At 38.3% G+C, this 13849-nt stretch overlaps 1 protein-coding gene across 1 annotated transcript; it reads right to left on the reverse strand.

Annotated features, from left to right (window-relative positions):
• Positions 1-908: 908 nt before the first annotated feature.
• LOC117369486 (V-type proton ATPase 116 kDa subunit a 3-like) lies at positions 909-12036 on the reverse strand. The gene is made up of 21 exons (XM_033964727.2): positions 11888-12036; positions 11374-11452; positions 11076-11221; positions 10293-10388; positions 9931-10001; positions 9196-9319; positions 9042-9124; positions 8831-8924; positions 8288-8359; positions 7733-7873; positions 7016-7175; positions 6199-6341; positions 5710-5855; positions 5516-5606; positions 5050-5168; positions 4479-4692; positions 3915-4025; positions 3735-3818; positions 3096-3213; positions 2029-2200; positions 909-1060 (listed from the first exon to the last, which is right to left on the reverse strand). Exons 1-21 carry the CDS (start codon positions 11993-11995, stop codon positions 976-978), a joined length of 2457 nt encoding a protein of 818 aa, XP_033820618.2. The 5' UTR covers positions 11996-12036; the 3' UTR covers positions 909-975.
• Between the last annotated feature and the right edge of the window lie 1813 nt (positions 12037-13849).

The following is a 13849-nucleotide window of genomic DNA, read 5'->3' on the forward strand; positions in this document are numbered from 1 at the left end:
TAACCTAAAAAAAAAGTAAAAAGAAATAACATGTAATTTACAATCTATGTTATATGAGTGCAACGCAGCAACAGTTTTGGATTTTATTATAACATTCTTTGGTTAATTATATAGTTACAGATAATACAATGGATGATACAAATAATCTTAATAGCATATGCATTGAACAAAAAGATTCTAGTCATTTTATCCCATTCACACATAATAACCAGTATATCACCAGGTACAAGAGCCAGAGCACTCAGCAATGACCCCCTTCCACACATGCACCAGTGCCAGAACATTACAGAGTTTGTTCTCTCTCACACAGCAACATGCAGCTGCATTATATAAAGGTGCATTGTGTAACTTTTCAGGTGGAGAGCCCATCAAATGCTTTTCTTTATGGAGATGTTATTGCTTTGTCTGGAATGTTTCACAGTATGGCATTAAACCTTTCTACCTTCATGGAGATCCACCAGCCCAAGTTACAGGTCTGTGGAAATCTAACTTGTGGAGTGAGACTGTCTTTTTTAGCTATATTTTTGATCTATAAAACCATCTGTAATTTAATAAATGTAAAGTCGAGCTGTTTAACGTCATACTGTGGAACATTTTAAGCAAAGCAATGACATATCCATAGAAACAAGCAAGTGATGGACCCCCAACCAAAAACTTGCATAGTACACCTTTAAGCTTAATGAGAATAGAACATAACCCCGTGGTGTAACCAGGAAACCAAATTTGTAAATTAGGAAACCAAGCCATTTTCAATGGCTTTATTCACACACAAGTCTTCCTTTCCCTGCATATTCCGGGTTATTTACTTGGGAAATTGCCGGATCAAAAATACAGGGAAATCAGTTCTGGCTTCGTTCACACATGACCCTGGTCTGGTAAAATGCAGATAAATTCCCATATGAGGCTGCATGTGTGAATGGGACTTTTATGAAAATGTCCACATTCAGATATAAGCTGGTCCAGGAAATGCTTGTGTTATGATTGTATGGTGATGTTGCTGAAGGAAAAAGGGTTAAACCTGTATCCAGAGCCGCTGTAGAATTTACTCTGAAACTCCACCCTGAAACGGATAAACAAAAATTAGTGCTATTTGTGAGCATGTCTTCAGCTTCTGGATAATAGGGCTTTATGAAAAGCATGACATAGTAAAGACAGATTTGTCACATAAGCTTCTCCCAGATAAACTTGGCATTTATCTGGTTTACACAATTTTTTTTAAATATAACTTCTGGCCTTTTGGCATATACATAATTATCAAGCCATTTTTAAAAGATCAAGTAGTTCCTGTCAGGGTTGGGCATGGTATTGATCATCACAATTTGAATTTGATTTAATTTAGTCTTAAATATACATAAAAATGCTTAATTGCACATTATTTTATTTATTTATTTATTTATTTATTTATTTATTTATTTATTTATTTATTTATTTATTCATTCATTCATTCATTCATTCATTCATTTGCTAGAGTTGTTCCAGAATCACATTGAGCTTACTGGTCAGACCTGTTGGGGGGCAGTTCACTCACTGCAGGAGTTAAGGACGTTGTGTTTGCTTTAAATCAGTGAAAGCTGCTGTTGTGGCTACCTGCCTGACACACATATCATGGGATTTTAACCGACTAAGAAGTGCAGCATGTGAAGCTCAAAGGACACAACTAAGGGCCTGTTGGATTGTGTGAAATGGGCGGTTTGTTTTTCCCGTATCCAAGGAGCCAGCTATGGTTCTTTGAGATGCTACAGGCTTTTTACGCCAAATGTGGCAGCAAATGTAGCAGAAAACATCCAAGAGGAAATACTTAGGGTATGATCCATTTCATCACCAACCAAAACAACAGAGTGGAGTGAGAAGAGGAGGCTTTCCTGTGGTGTGCTGGGAAATGACCCGGTAATATCTGTCTATATTACATAAATGATGCAGATAGATGGGTTTAATTCCCTCCACCAGAAAGGACTGAACAGACAACACTTCCCAAATCATCTATTCAAAACACTATCTGAAAAAACTTGATTCAAGCTCTATTCTCACCAGTGCAGTCGCAGAGCATGTAGAAACGCAGACAGCCCCTCCATTACCAGCAGAATGGAAACTGTGAGTAAAGCAAAGAAGGAAAAGACCACAGCAAGGACTACACTTCCCAGCATGCCTCGGGAGGACAAGCTGATCCGCATCACCATCATCCACAGCACGTCTGACAGCTCTGGGGGTGTATATAAATCATTGTTTATCATTTTAAAGTGCATTTGTATAGCCCAAAAAGAAGGCTTGGCAAACAGAGGAATCATTGGACAATTTATTGAACAATGCTTAAAGGTGCACTATGTAACTTTTCAGGTGCTTATCTCCATATTATTACTTTGCCTGGAATGTTCTAGAGCAGGCACTAACTTATCTATCTTACATTTATTTAATTGAAGGTGTTATTACTCTGCAAACAGTACTTAAAAATCATGTATTCTTGCTGTGAGTGGGGGTCACCTCTCCACAAATCCGACTTGTACCTTTGTTTAGTGGCGTTAACCGCTTGTCTCCATGGAGATACATATCTTTTATGCCATACATCTGAACAATAGGCAAAGCAATAGCAATTCTGTAAACATAAGGAACCCAGAAAAATTACATGGAGCCTTTAAGTCATCAAGGTTCATTAACATCTGAGAAAAGACTGAAGTTTGTAGAGGTGTTAAATACAGAAATAGGATGTTTTATCTTATAAAACAATTTTGTTGTGTTTATGGTCCACTGTGAAACTTCTCTGGTGAACTGTATGCCATCTGCTAGTCTTCATGAAGATGCTTTTCCTTTGCCTAAATGTTCCACAGCATGTATTAAGGTTTAGATGTTTTCATTGTTTCAAAATAAAAACAAGCACCTCTCCTCAGATCTGACATGTAATCTGTTCATCTGTTTGTCTTCTTGAGGTAGGTTCCACAGTATGGCATTCAATTTTTCCCGACAACATTATAATATTTTCCTTTTCAACAAGCACCTTCCACCAGAAAAGTTACATAGTGCATCTTTAACTAAATAACTGCAGGGTTTTTCCATTAGAGCAATTAATCTCACAGTGCTATCCAACAGTCAGAGTTACTTACGTGCATGTGCCAGGCTCAGTGCCCACAGCCGCAGGTAGGAAGCGCTGTTGGACACACAGCCCAGACAGTACTCCAGAGTGTGGATGGTTTGATGCATGAAGACCTCAGCAACATCAAACTACAACAAGAATAACTATTAAAAATGAATTCCTGAGTTCCAGTTATAATCTAGATAAACGTAATGGTCTAGAATTAATTTGGTAAACCATTCCTACTGTTGTAATATGTAACAATTATAATTTAAACATTTATATTGAGGCTAAAATGTATCATTACTTCTAATAAGTACACATTAATTAGCCAGAAAAAAGCATGGAAAACCCTAATTCACTATGAACAAGTAGTTTACTAAGAATTATTCATGCTTAGAAATTACTTGATTAATACCCTCTTCTTAAGCGCTTAATTAAATACTACTAATACTATACTACTATACTACTATACTACTATTACTATAAGCCTGGATTATTTGTTCAATGTGAATTCATGCTTTATTAAGGCTGTAAATAGTGTAGTCATTATAAAATGTTACTAATACATTCGTAACAGTGTACTAACAAGAAGGCCTTTTCTGCTGACTGTAGTTATGATAAAAATAGGTTACATGGATTTGAATTTAAATATATTTTAATTTCTCACCTCTTCCTGTTCACTATTGCCTCCTTCGACATCCCCCAACAGAGCATTGATCGAACTGGTGTCTGTAACAGTTTCAGACACAGACTACAAAAAATAAAATGAAATCAAATAAATAAAAACTGAAGTACACAGAATGTATAAGATAAGTAACAAAGAAATATAGAAGAAACATATTCTTGCCATGGACTGTTGATGTTTTCTGTGACAGTACAGCAGGTAAAGGGGTTTCCCAAGCAACAAAACAGGGACTGAAGTCAGCACAGTGACCATCAAGACCACCTGAACGCACCACTGAAACAAAGAGCAGCAAGTACAGTGTGCAGTGTTTTGCAAAATGTGTAACCCTGATGGTACTTCTTCTTCAGGACAAAACTGAACAAGCACTTTGGGTGTCTTAAAAGGCATTATATAAATCCATTGTTATTATTATATCAGTCCATCTCACACACATTTGAACACACCACATCAAAAAACTGGGAATTTACTGCTAAACCCAGAAGCAGTAAAGTCCCAGTAAACCAGCATTAACCAGGATCAAATCAAAATTCAACCGGGCTCAAACAAGTGTAAGCTTGAATGCACCCTAAATTTTTACTCTCAATTTTTCATGTAATTCTTGCACTCAGTTAATTAAAAATACACTGGAGATTTTTAAACATATATAACTTTGAACTTCCTGAATCCTGACTGTTATAGTTTTAAGTTGTGAAACTTTCACTTCAGTACAATCCAGGATAAAGTCACCTGTCCGTGGTAAAGAGGCTGAGTGTCCTTGTTCTGAGTGAATAGCACCATGCTGATGAAATGTAGGAGGAGACTGGGGGCTTGGTCTGACTGATGCGGTCCAAAAAACACCCATTTATAAAAGATCAGAAACACGAGGTAACCAAATAACCCCAGCATGAAGACCAGCTCAGGGAGTAAAACCAGCAATACATCACTCCACTGACGCCTGTAACTACAAGAAAAAAATAGATACATTTATGTAAAAAAAAAAAAAAAAAAAAAAAGTTTAAAATAAGATACATTATTATTACATTATCATTATTATTACCAGGGCTAAACCAGTAGAAAACATTAATTCAGAAAGTATCAACATGCATAATAAAATGTTTGAGTGGTTATGAAGCCACATTACGTAACTTTTTAGCCAAAAATAAAGAGACTATATATACTTAAGCGTGGCTTTAACTTTCTATTTACATGGAATCATGCAGGTGATATGCCATCTTTAGAAAGTTACATAGTGTTGCTTGAACACAGATTAAATTATCATTATTATTATTTATGAATTATAACATTTTGTTAATGTTACCTATAGTTGAAATAGGAAAGGCAGATTCCAAAAGTCATGTGTAACACTCCAATAATGACAGACATCTTCATTTTGTATGAGTTTAGAAATGATAAGTGGTTGCTTGCAAGGTGCCAAATCTGTAAAACATTGAGAATAGATTAGAAATGATCCTCTATGTGCATTACATTACACTGTTAATTCACTTCAGCTGCCTTGGGACAAACTGTCTGAGACATGGCTGCCGATCAGCACCTCTCCAGCCACCACCAATCATTTTTACTGAGAGCACTGGGGCTGCACGATTATGTGAATAATATGATTTGAGTATTGCAGTATATTAGATTTATGATATATGTTTAAAAGTGCACATTATAAACCACTCCAGGAGCAACATGATTAACTGCAATTTTGATTTGACAATCACAGAAAATAAAACTAAACTGTAGTAAATTTGTAATGAAAATAATATATTTCAATATATTACCGGGTCAATTCCCAGAGGGTATGGTCCCAGAAAGACTCCTGTTATGTTCGGATCCAAACTCAAAATCTGATTGGTTTTCAGAGTTTCATCACTGCATGAGGAGAAATAGTTCAGCAATAATAGTTTAATTTAAAAGATCATAGCATATAAAGTATTATAATAAATAATAAGCAACATTCCCCCGTGCTCCTCACCTCCAGTTCATGGCCTGTAAATGCCAGCCTGAGGGGAACATACTGACTCCACGGCTGAAGCAGTCATTGTAAATGGCTCCAGTGTAAATTGAGAAAAGTCCCATCAGTAAAATCAGGTACCGGCCTCCGTAAACTAATCTCCACATCTGTAAAAAAAAAAAAAAAAAAATTAAAAATGCATAAAACATGTTTATTTAAATTTGGAGGGACCAAGCCTGGCTTAAGATCTGGAGACGGATCCTCTGGCACGGAATTGCAGCCCCCCTGATACTGACAGGTATACTGACTGGATGGGTTAAATGCGGAGGACACATTTTCTACAAGGCCGATAAATTGTAGCTTAACCTTGGTTATCTGATAACTCTAGTTATGTGATTTTTCTTCCCATGCAAATTTACAGATGAACAGATAGACAGGATACAGAAGGTAAAGTAAGTTATATTTACAATACAGCTAGTTACATTTACAGTACAGCTAGTGGTTCAGTACCTCATTTTTATTCTGAGTTGAGTCTTTGTTTTCTTCTTTTAGTAGAATCATCCAGAGAGCTGCTGCACCCATCAACATGCCATGGCCCACGTCTCCAAACATCACAGCGAACAGGAATGGGAAAGTCACTATGGTGTACACCGCTGATCAAAGACAAAACACTTTTGAAGATACATGATTAAAATACAACGTGAAATACTCCTGTCAGGCTTTAGTGTTATAGTGCGCTCATGGTTTGAGCCCATGTGAGTCCTGATGTAGACTTGACTTAGTTAAAATATTTTCACTTTTGATTTTTTACGCCAACAGAACTTTCTGCTTTTTTCATGTGTATAGGCCCACTAATTACAGAGATATTAAATCAGATCAACAAATCTGCAATCTGACAGATTGACAATCGAATTCTGACCTGTCTCCAGCTCAGTTTCAATCTGTAGAAACAGTATAATGTTGTGAGTCCATGTGAACTCAACCTATTGGTAGTTTTCAGATTCAGAATGTGTTAATGTCATACTCCCAGATGGGGGTAAGAGCCAGATTTTGCTATTGAATACAATGTCCTTGTCATGAAATATCCAAAAGGTGAATTCACAAATGTTGAACCTAATAATTTCTATCAGTGACCCAAGAACTCACTGAATTATATCAAAATAATTTTAAGAATATTAAAAGCTCCCCCGTCTGTATTAAATATAATTGGTCTATAGAATGTTGTGACGTCATCTGAAACCTAATGACCACCCTCCTTGCCGGGTGGTCACCTGAAAGATAAATGGAAACAAGATTTGTTTTAATATCTCAGATTATTAGTATTGACCTGGGTTTATTTCCTTGTATTGTGCGACCCCATACACATCTACGATGCTCTGAAATGCTGCAGTGAAGGAGTTTGTGATGAACAGAGTCGGAGGAGGAGAGGAAGAGGAGGATAGAGGAAGACGATTATAGAAGGAATCCACCACACTGCCACTTCTCCTCTGAAAAAGACAAATAGAACAATAAATGATTGAATTATTATCAATCTAATAGAAAACTTATTCGTGAGGGGGTAAATAATAGTAATATTTGAGTATAAAATCTGACAATTACACTGGAATCATAGAGTAGCCATTACATTTTTTTGTATTCAGTTGTGTTCAATGTGTTCATTTTCTTCAGTTCAGTAGTGGCATTTCCAAACCAGGAAAAATCAGATAACCCAATAATTAGATCTGTGTTTGCTCTAAAAAAAATCTTATCATCACAAAGACCTAGTGACTTGTACATCAGTAATCTGTGTTTTTTTAGAGAACAGCATACAGTAGAATACAGTGAATTTTAAAGCTCTTTCAATCATTGACATTTTCTCTTTCATTTTTCTCTTTATCACATTAGATTTTTGCATAATTTTCCACCTGCAGGAATGTGAACAGTCAGATCTGCAGTAACTGTTTACATGGCATTTCAGTAATCTGATAACTCCAGAAATCAGATGATGACCACATTTTTGGCATGCATGTAAACACAGCCAGTCTGTGTCATGTAATACACTTACTGTCCCCTCTATAAGAGCGCTCTGGAGCAGCAGCAGTTTCTTGGTTGGACACCAGGCCTCAGCGATGAGACACTTCTCTGTCACAGATGGACTGCACAGGTTTAATATGGAATGAACGGCCCTGCACTTCCCCACTCTCACCTGCAGGGGGCACACAGGAGGAATTTTAATTCTAGTCCACCAAAATGTATGTCTTGTGTGGAAATTCAGCACAACAATTATTGTCAAAGACATGTGTTGCTGTTGTTTTTTGTTTTTTGTTGTTGTTGTTGTTTTTTGTAAACTTTTTTTGTAAATCATAATGTGACTCACCACCACCATAATACACTTAAGTCATTTTATCTGCTCTCTTTTCTTAAACTGTTCAAAACTAGACTTAAGACCAGCAGGATTATTTGAAAATAAAAATATATTGGACACTGCAGTAATGTACAATATTACAATATTCTTCTGTTGTAAACAAACTTTTAGACAATACATGTTTTTTTTTTTTAATTGACTGAATCCCTGTGTGCCACAGAGCAGTGGTATAAGGTGTACAGTATTTAAAAGTACCTTCCACATTGGCAGCACAGAGACACACTGAGACAACAGCTGCTGGAGGTAACTCTCAGTTTGAGACAAAACCTGAAAGAAAAAATGTATTGACTTGTGGATGATGAATTTAATAAATAAATTAAAAAGGAAGTTTCAATCTGGATATTTGTTTTTTGAGAGTCCTGTACATTTGCCAATAGGGTGTCCCTCTTTAGATTGTCCTTGCTAGACATTTAGGGCCCTGTCCCATAGACAATGTGCCAGTTTTTGTTGATGCCACATGAACAAAGAAGTACGGTATATAATAATATATTTTTGATGAATTGGCTTTCAGTTTTGAATTTCTATGCCAACGTGTACATCATCATTGATAAATAAAAAAAATTTAACTCTTTGCAGTTATTATCTATGAGCTTAGACAGTCCTTTCCTCCATAACGGAGCATATTCCACAATGTATTTATCTTTTTCTGCAAATTTCAGTGGTCAGTGTATTTACCAGATAAACAGAATTATACATTATATATAAATTATATATACTGTATATTAGTTAGTGACTTACTTTTGAGATATCTTCAATTCTGTTCTGCAGTCCTTCTAATATCTCCTCTCTGTCCTCTGCACTCTCTGGGTACAAAAATGTATTGGCATGGAAGCTAAAAATCAAACCAAAAATATATATTAATCATAGTGATAGGTTAATTTGGCTGTAGCATGTTTTAGTTATTAGATTCTTGATATAATAAATGAATCTACACAGAGAAGCTACAAACCAGTCACAAATTTTCTTGATCTTGCATCCAATTGTCTTTCCCCAAAACGAGATTAGAAAAATAGTCCACTGTGCCACTTCAGCCTGGTTAGAAAGCAATGGTGTAGTAGCAGAGTAGTGACTAGTTAAAGTATATATAATTCTATGGATCTTACTGTTTGAGGGGCCTCCATCTTGTGCATTTCCTGGAAGTCAATAATGAAATATCCTCTGCAGGCTCGCCATAGCAACCGCTCAAATGCAGCCACTTTCCACGGATGCACCACACCAGCTATAAAACTATATATATATATAAATTATTATTAAAGCCACAATATGTAACTTTTAATGTAACTTATTTGGCCAGGAAGGGGGCCTTCGCCTGCGTGTTTCCATGTAAATGTGTAAATGTTGTTCCTTTGGCTATAATCTTCCACAGTATGGCATGAAACTTATTCGACTCCAGGTAGATCCAAAGTATGGTTTTAACTTTCTATTTTCATGGAATCATGCAGGTGATGTGCCACCTCCAGAAAGTTACATATTGTACCTTTAAGTACATTTAATCCAATGTCTCACAAGAGTTTTGTTCTAGTAAATCTTACAAGTTGCTACTTCTAAATGAGGAAAACAAAAAAAATGAAAGTAAATCTTCCAAAATAAGTTTTGTTTTTTTGTTTTTTTACCATTCAGGAGGATTTACATTGTATTTTTATGGCCAGCCTATTGATTAAAATAAATATACATCAACCTTTGAATGATTATTACATTAAAAGTTGTGTGGCTGTGCAATACTAACTTCTTATTAACCACCATTAGTGTTGTTAACAAAAATGGCTGATTTAATAACAAATCGGTGGAGGACATTTAAAATAATATTGTTTATATATATTATGTGATAATATTTTAACCTCAGATGATTGTCGCAGCCGTGGTCAAGTGTTGAGAAGTCCAAAGGAACATGAGGAGGTGGAGGAAGAGCCTGGAACACCAAAACTATAAATTACTCCTATTATTTATTATTTTATTCAATTTGATCAGATATTGCTCCAGTCGTATGTCTATATATGTCTATGTCATGCAGTCATATAAATACACTCTCTCCACTCCATAATCCTACCAAAAACTAACTGAGGATGCATCCAAGTTTTAAAAGCGTGCAAAGAATCCGGGAGCATTTTTATTAATCTCTACTGCCGCTGCAGCAGAGCTGTGAGCCTCTAAAAATCTATTATTCTCTTGTCTTACTGTGCACTGTAAAATTTGTTCTTACATGTGTTTGGATGAGAGAGTGGGTCTGCAGCAGGACTGCTCTGTACTGTTTAAGTTGAATCAGCTGATGCCTCAGACGCTCCCTGTTTGTGGACACCTGTGAAATAATAAAATAATACAGACAACTGACACACATACTAATCGTCAGTACATGTTTTCAAGAGCTGACCAGCCTTTATATAATAGGGGGTTTATGAGGGTGCTTTGTTATTTCAGTGAAATTTCACCAAATGTTAATCTGCACACTCTTCCCACCTCTTTCTGTATAAAATGCTTGCTTTACCTTTGCTCGTGGTCAGCTTCATCCACAGACACCATGTGTGTCAGAAGCTCACTGTTTTTTTTCAAACTTTAAATAGTCCTTAATGTGCTTTTCATTATATCTATGCTTTTTAGTTCCAATGTGTTTAGAGTAATTTGGAGGGGAGTGCCTTAATGATTAGAACATTTGTCCACTAACACCAAGGCTGACAAATTAATTCCTCATTGATTCTTGCTCCAGTCAATGTTGTTGTGTCCTTGGGTAGGACACGTACGCATGAATAATGAGTGAGTGATTGCCTCGCTTCCATCAGCCTACTCCAGGGCAGCTGTGACAGGAGTGAACTGAATAAATAATAACTACAAAGTAACGTCAAAGAGTAATACAAATGCTAGTCATTGTTGTTATACATTTCATGGTAATGTGGCTCTGTATTATGTGATTCAGGCTATGGAAATATAGAATAAGAAGTAATCCAAATGACTGGCTATGTTTAAAACCTATATTACTAGTGCTCATCACCTCAGAGAGTTGAGTGGCCAGCCTCTCGCTCTGCTCCTCTATGTGCAGCAGGTCTCTGGGCTGAGGGGCCAGAGCAGAGCTGGGGGGCTTCAAAATCTCATCCAGGGACAGAGGCACAGCTTTGGACAGCTGATTCTCCAGGAAGACTGTATATGGACAAAACCAACATAAACAAAAGTAATATTAAAAACTATGTATGGTACATGATAAACCTACACATAAAACAACCAACATTTGAAATAACCAATTAGCATTGGTTGGAACATTAGGTTAACGTTATACATTGTAAAATTCTTACCAAATCTCTTCTCCAGCTCCTCACATCTCTGGATTTCATTTACAAATTTCCTCTTGAACAAGTTCACATCTGGATTCAGCTACAAAGAAAAAACAAACAAGACATGAGCTTTAACAACTAGACACAAAGTTTAAAGCTCATACCATTGCTATCATCTTAAAAAAAAACTAGTCACATGTACAGGTGGGCAGCTTACTGTAAAATAGATAATCATGAATGTTGTTCTGAAGATAAGCAAGAATTTGAATGTTGAGTATTTGAATTATGATTAAAAAATGCTACAAAAAGAGGTGATTGAAAAGGAAATAGAAATAAGGTCAATATTTTTGCACTTTTGTGGACAATTACAGTTATTTCATAGTTAGATTTGTCTGATACTTCAATTTTAACTTTTCCATAGCAGTTAATAGTAAATGATATGGTGCAGTCTAAAAATGCTATACTAGTCCTAAACAGAAGAGGGCTAAGTAGGTCAGTTTGTGTACCGCAGTTTGAGAAACACTGATATACTTACGTCTCTAAACTCCACCAGTCCCAGTTCTCCCAGTTCACTGATGCAGTTGTAGGCAGATCCAGACTGAAGGAATATCTGGACCAGGCAGATGTCCTCACTCCGAAACATCACTCCAAATAAAATATAATCCCACAATATCAATCAATGCAAAAATCAAACCAATTAGAAAACGTCTCAAATATTGCTCATAGTTTGCTAGGTTCATAGAGTTTTCAGCTGAAGTTGTGGTATACAAACAGTGGTTGAGATCGAAAAGGTTCTGAAAAGGCAAAAAAATTGAAGAGAATGTAATCACTAACTCATGTACAAAGTAACTGGGTTCATGTGACCAGGCGGATTTCTGGGTAATTTGATTTAGAGAAAAAAGGAGCAGTGTATGAACGAGGAGAGAGGAGAGAGAGTATGGTATATGTCAACAAGTTAAGTTTCAGTGCAAGAAAGTAATAAATCTGCTTGTTCTAAGATAACAAGATGTGGCTCTAGTGTGTCTAGTGTGTCTTTGAGCAAGACACTTCACTCAGTTTGCCTCCAGTGTTTAAGTTTACTGGTGTATGAATGCGATTAGATCATGGCTACAATCTGGTATGTTTATGTATATCACGTATATTCATTAACATGAACTGTCCCCACCAAATAAAACTATGAATAAAAAACAAAACAAAGACTTTGCTTTGCATCAGTGCAATTTAACACAAAAAAAACTGTCAAACTTCTTCCTTCAAACTAAGTATGAACTCTTCCCCAAACACTGAACTGGGTGTAGTGTGTACTCAATTACAAAGACTCAAGCTGATCATTGACTATTTTAAATAACTGAATCTCTGTGTGTCCCCTCCCCGAACCGCCACCTTAACGTGGTGGAGGGGTTTGAGCACCCGAATGATCCTGGGAGCTATGTTGTCGGGGGCTTCATGCCCCTGGTAGGGTCACCCATGGCAAACAGGTCCTTGGAGACGGGTCTGACTAAGAGCGGTTCAGAAGCCCTTCATGAATAGAGTTACAACGAGGCCAGTTACGTCGCCCGGACTGGCGTTACCGGGGCCCCACCCTGGAGCCAGGCCTGGGGTGGGTGCTCGTCAGCGAGCGCCTGGTGGCCGGGCCTTTCCCCACGGGGCCCGGTCGGGCCCAGCCCGAAGAAACGACGTGGGGCCGTCCTCCCGTGGACCCACCACCTGCGGGAGGAGCCATGAGGAGCGGGTGCGGAGAGATCCGGGCAGCAGTCGAAGGCGGGGACCTCGACGACCGGATCTCCGGACATGGAGACTAGCTCTGGGGACATGGAAGTCACCTCGCTGGGGGGGAAGGAGCCTGAGCTTGTGCGGGAGGTTGAGCGTTACCGGCTAGATATAATCGGCCTCACCTCCACGCACAGCTTGGGCTCTGGAACCCAACTTCTTGAGAGGGGTTGGACTCTCCATTTCTCTGGCGTTGCCCGCGGGGAGCGGCGGCGAGCTGGTGTGGGCTTGCTCATTGCCCCACAGCTCAGCCGCTGCGTGTTGGGGTTCACTCCGGTGAACGAGAGGGTCGCGTCCCTGCGCCTTCGGGTCGGGGACAGGTCTCTCACTGTTGTGTCGGCCTACGGGCCAAACAGCAGTGCAGAGTACCCGGCCTTCTTGGAGTCCCTGGGAGGGGTACTAGACAGTGCACCAACCGGGGACTCCGTTGTTCTCCTGGGGGACTTCAACGCCCATGTGGGTAACGACAGTGACACTTGGAGGGGCGTGATTGGGAGGAACGGCCTCCCCGATCTGAACCCGAGCGGTGTTTTGTTATTGGACTTCTGTGCTAGTCACAGCTTGTCCATAACAAACACCATGTTCGAGCACAAGGGTGTCCATCGGTGCACATGGCACCAGGACACTCTAGGTCGGAGGTCGATGATCGACTTTGTTGTCGTGTCATCTGACCTTCGACCACGTGTCTTGGACACTCGGGTGAAGAGAGGGGCTGAGCTGTCAACTG

Source organism: Periophthalmus magnuspinnatus, chromosome 1 (assembly GCF_009829125.3).
Source record: "Periophthalmus magnuspinnatus isolate fPerMag1 chromosome 1, fPerMag1.2.pri, whole genome shotgun sequence".
NCBI classification, from domain to species: domain Eukaryota; kingdom Metazoa; phylum Chordata; class Actinopteri; order Gobiiformes; family Gobiidae; genus Periophthalmus; species Periophthalmus magnuspinnatus.